This window comes from Cariama cristata, unplaced genomic scaffold (assembly GCF_000690535.1).
Source record: "Cariama cristata isolate BGI_N322 unplaced genomic scaffold, ASM69053v1 scaffold45408, whole genome shotgun sequence".
NCBI lineage: Eukaryota > Metazoa > Chordata > Aves > Cariamiformes > Cariamidae > Cariama > Cariama cristata.
The window spans coordinates 8,767-14,254 of NW_009632526.1; the positions used below are offsets into that span (position 1 = coordinate 8,767).

At 36.5% G+C, this 5,488-nt stretch overlaps 1 protein-coding gene across 1 annotated transcript in view; it reads left to right on the top strand.

Annotated features, from left to right (window-relative positions):
* The window catches only part of LOC104166439 (vinculin-like), a gene marked incomplete at both ends in the record, with an annotated part of 11,057 nt that extends 5,951 nt beyond the window's left edge, over positions 1-5,106 (top strand). The window contains one exon of the mRNA XM_009706370.1: positions 5,016-5,106. Within this exon, the coding sequence (XP_009704672.1) occupies positions 5,016-5,106 (91 nt within the window). The remainder of the gene's footprint in view (positions 1-5,015) is intronic.
* Positions 5,107-5,488: the final 382 nt, after the last annotated feature.

A 5,488-nucleotide genomic window follows, 5' to 3' on the forward strand; every position in this document is an offset into this window, starting at 1 on the left:
TTTTTTTTTTTTTTAAAGGGTTAGTCCTATGAGCAACAACTAACTGTAAATGTTTAAAGAAATCATTAATAACTTAAAACATTGAGACCTAAAGCCAGACTTATTAACAAATGAAATCTTGCAGAAAATCTAACATTGATGTAATCAGGCATTAAAATCACTTTGGCCTATATTGTTTGGCACTTGACCCTTAGTTGGCCTTTTGAGTTATTTTGTCACTACCACTTCCTTATTATGACTACTTTCTGCATCTTTGTTTTTGTTCTCCTGTTTCTTATCCTTTTCTCACCTTTAGAAGGTAAGCTTTCTTCCACACCCTACACCTCTACCTTGTACTAAAACCAAAAAAGCATGTATGTGGGATTTTGTGCTGTGCAGACTGTGTGCTGTGCAACTCTTTATTTGTGTGCCAGCTGTGACACCATACTTATGTATATACACACAGAAGTTTTAAAAGGATCTTAATAGCTCTGTCTAGCTGTATGTAGAGTTGGCTGTCACTAAGAGAACGGTAATTGCAAGCTGAACTGCATGAAGACTGTCTTTCTGAGTCCGATTAGAGTTAGCCCAAGATTTTAGAGCACATTCTTGCTGAATGCTTTTGTGTTAATTTATGTTACTAGTCTCTGTAGCGACAAATAAAGGGTCCAGTCATGCAGGAACAAACTTTCTGCATGCCCAGGAAACTTTATTAAATCAGGAATTTTGTCCATTCCGTAGTATTTCACCAGCAGCCTTTCTTCAATTCAAATGATTCATGTTCTTCAGGTCTAGGCCTAAAATTTCAGTTTTTATGTGCGTGTTTTTCAATTCAGTTTGAATTTTGGATTTAAGCATTCCTGTATTTTACAAAATACAAATACAGTTTTCTTTTACACAAAAAAATTTGGAAGTTTTTGTGGTAAAAAAATGCCTGTTGCAAAAAGTTGGCAATTTAGCCTTAGGAAATTCTTACTCCTTTTGCTAGCAAGGAAGATGAATAAAGGATTTTATTAAGAAAATAGTTGGTGTATTAGCAGTATTTCAAAATGGAAAATATTGGTCATCATGTATAATGCATAAATATTTTGTGTGGACTAGTATAATCAAAGTATCATTCTATTCTGAGTTGAGATATTAGTTGTATTTTGTTTTTAAGGTACGCTGACAATTTGGAACTGTAGCACTGGGCATTAACCAAACAGTTATGACAAAGAATTTGAGTTGAAAAATGTAGTGGGATGAAGAAGCAGGAACTAGTTTGCTAATGGCCACCTATTACAGACCTCTTGCTGTGTTTGCGTATATATCTAATGGTTGACTTAATATTTTTGTGGGAGGGAGATGGAGGAGCTCTTTAATTCTATTTGAGATTAGTTACGTGCGTTTTGTGCCTGGCAGTCAAGGGAAAGGTATTTCCCCCATGCTTTTCTGGAGGAAAGTAAGGTGTATTTGGGGATGCACAGCCTTGAATTGTTAACCTGTGTAGGACATGCTATTGTTGATATTGGAGTTTATTTTATGTTTATTATTCTGTCTTGAATTGTTTATATGTTGAAGTATCACAAAATCTACCTAGAGATAGTGGAGAACAAACAAGTGTATGGAGCCAGAGCTGTAAGCTTTTTTGTAAACTATTTTGTTGGTCTTTCTAGACTCTGAAATGCACATTACTGTTACTGGATTGCAATAATCTCTGCTTGCACCAACACTGGACTTTTTAAAAATAGTATGCTGATTTAGAATTGAAATACTGAGGAAATACTGATCTCTGACAAAATCTTGGGCAAAAAACCCCACAACTGTATTTATTTCTTCCATTCATAGCTTTGTATCTTTTTTTTTTGAATTTTCGTTTTACAGAGGAGTTTAGCTTTCTTTTGTTTATTCTTAGTGTTTATTTTTAAATAAACTTGAAGTAATACTCCATTCAAACATCTTCTATTTCCATAGAAATGGAGGGAGTTAAAAGTTGTAGGAAGCTGAGTAATATCTAGTATCTTGCAGGATTGAACCCTGGATGGTGACTAAGCTATCTATTCTGCCAGAAGGCTGGCTTTGCCTATTTCCTTCAACATTGCCTTCTTTGGTAATGAAATGCAGATATCTCTAGACTAGACCACTTTATTGAGTCAGAGGTTGTGTTTTATGTTCAACAAGAGATTGTGTAGGATTTATTTTGCTCCTTTTCAAAGCAGTGCCAATACCACCTCCTCCATGAATAATTTCAAAATTCTTGATAGTAGCAGAAGTGATGCCTAAAGTTATCTTGAATAAGTGCTCATTTGCTTTAGGAACTGATTTGCAAAAAGTGAACTTGGTCTTCCCTTCAGACAACATTGCTCCAGTTGTTTAACTTGATTAACTTAAGTTGTTTATCTCGTCTGAAAAGGTAATAGTGCTGCTTTTGTTAATGAAATTCCTTTTGCCAACAGGGGAGCTGTGGGGAGAGGAGGGAAAGAACCCTTTTTTGCTGATAAAACTACTGTGTATGAAACTTTTTACATGATAGCTGTAGGGTTTTTCTTTTCTTGCTTGCAACTGATATTCTGCTGGCAAATCGCAAAGAGTAAAATTTTAAACATATTTAGCTGTTTAGGAAGGAACAAGGCATTTAAATAGCTCCAGAAATCAGGAGTATTGGACACTTTCAAGCAATAAGACCTTAAGCAAGTTGCTTTGGTTTGTTTAGATTGAGTATTTCTACTTTTGTCTTCCTGCCTAATAGCCTGAGTTGGTGGATAAGTCCAGACATTTCAGGATTGCTACACCTTGTCACTTGCCAAGTATCTGACACCAGACACAGCTGTGGCAGAAACAAAGTGCAGTACCAACAAACCTAGTTAAGCATATATTCTGATTTCCAATTCAAAAATTACTGGTCTCATTGCAATGAAAAATCCTCAGGCTAAAGCTGAGAAGGATTCCTTGCCGTGGCAGTTTGAGCTGTGAAGAGGGGAAATTTCTGCTTTAGGAGCAGATTATTTTTTTTTTTAAGAGCAGGAGTACTTTGACTGCTATACTAGGATTTCACGAGATTTTTTTTAAATAGGAAAAGGAGACAGTTCTTTGCAAACATGAGTGCAGAGCTACACAGGATAGCAAGATTTACCCTGCAGAGCAATCCAGTTATATAGCCTTCATATGATAGGGCAGATGGATCTTGCTATTGCTTGGGTAGTGCTAGCAATTATAAAATCATGAGTGTAAAAGCTAAAATACCCTTGATTTTGTCCTCTGATATAAGACTTTAGATCCAGAGGCTTCTATATAATTTTGCGGAAACTGAAACTCCGCAGGCAGCGGAGACAACACAAAAGCCTGGGTTAGTAAAAAGGGAGGACCCAAAGACAGTTTCCCCAACACTCTCCTTTTCTCAGCCATCCCACGCCTATCATCTCATCAACACACTAAGCAACATCTGCTGCCTTTTTAAAAATTCATTTAGTTCTTTGTTTCAAATTATTTCTGACAGGCCTGCAGCAGACCATTCATTCCAAACTAAAGTAGCTTCAGCCCAGATATAAAACAACAGAAAACTGTGACACCTACGTTCATAGCTAGTAAGGTTTTTACATACATTTGAATACTTAAGTGATTACTTACTTGTCTCTTATCATATATTAACTGCACAATTCTCAAGCTATAGAGAAGACAACTTTTAAAAGAATGTGTCCACCTCCCATCCCTGGCTGAATATCCTACCCTTTTGAATTTTTTTCAGAGAGGTCCTGACCTAAGCTCTAGGACTCAGTTTCTAGATTTGAGAACCAATCATCCAGGTGAAAATGATTCTGCTTTTGGTGCTGTCTTTCAGGCTGTGATTCATGACCCCTTAAAAATATCCAGCAGTGTCGCATGACCTTTTAGAAAGTCGGTTGCTCAATTATATTATAGTAACATATGAATAGCTGACAGGCCAACATGTCTGCGTAAAAATGCCAAAATGTTTACGGTGATGTATCTTTGAGACTAAGCATGCAGAATGAACAACTCCACAAAAATGTGGCAGTTCTTTAGTGTTCTCAGAATATCATATGCTCTACCAGATACTGATCATTAATGCTAGTAGGCTCCTCTTCAAGAGTTGGACATGGACAGTCCAGTTCAGTTAATAATGCAAGAGCCAGGCTTCTTTTCATCATCTGTATACTAATCATTGGATTTTAGATGCATTTCAAATTATTTCCATGACTTCTGTGGTAAAAAGCTGTTTTGGCTTTTTCCCAGCTTTCTACTTAAGGTACTTGTTAGTCTTCACTGTCTTTCCATTTGTGCAAGATAGAAAACTTCTGGCCTCTAGTGGAGAGATGACACATGAACAATTAAGAGAGTATGCAGAGAAATGAGAACTGGATGGTTTTATCTCCTCTAGTCAAAGAGGTGTTGGTTAATACCAGCATAATAGTCAAAGAAACAGCTTCTCTGATGCTTCTGGCAGAGGAGTTCTGAGTTTGAAACAACCACATGTGAATACATGTGTTTGTCTTCTGAGACGTTAAACTCCATATTTGAGAATTCCAGGAATTAGCTGGCAGTCTATTTTTCTGCAAACAGCAGCTGTTTGACTTTAAGCAGCAGAGCAGGTGAAAAATGCGGATGTGCAGCCTCTTACACTGAAGTAAGTAGTAAAATTCACTGGCCAATTTCCATTTTTGAAAAATTTAATCTCATCATTACAACTTTTCTATGTACATTAAGGGGAAAAAATGGAACTAACTCCAAGATGTGTGCTTACTAGAGTTCTGACTTTAGAAATTAAAACACTAGTACATAAAGGAATAGAAAAATCACTAAAATTGCATGCATATTTTCTGCATTTTGAGTGAAATTAAAATGTCTGTCTTAATAAGAAAGAAGTAATTATGACCTGCTAGTTTGAAAATGGGTTTTGAGTGGCTTATATGGGTGTGTTTCTGTAAGCAGACTCTGCTTTATAGAACTTCTGTCTGCTTTGGCTGTGTTGAGCATTTGTGCTTTGATTTGTTTATTTATTTTTTTTTGAGAATAATTTTGGTGGTTTCTCTTTTGTAAAGGACACTGAAGCCATGAAAAGAGCTTTAGCCTTAATAGATTCAAAGATGAATCAGGCAAAAGGTTGGCTGAGAGATCCAAATGCACCTCCAGGTAATACTTAAAAAAATAACAACACAAAGTATTTTGATTTTTTTTTTTTAAAAAGGTCTGAACCTACTGCAAATCAGATTTTACTGGGTGTGTTACTGACAGGATCAGAGTGGGTTGCAAGTAAAAGGAATTGTTGTTCTTGCATCTTCTTTAGCCAAAATTGAGTCAGATTTGCAACTGGCTGAAGTTAGAGCTGCATGAATCTTGCCATGTTGCTCTTCTCAGCCTGAGTTATAGATTATATAAATGAAGTATTTATAGAAATTAAGCTATGATAACATGTTGTGGTTTAACCCCAGATGGCAACTAAGTACCACGCAGCTGCTTGTTCACTCCTCCCTCCCACCCCCAGAGGGATGGGGAGGAGAATCGGAAAAAAGGT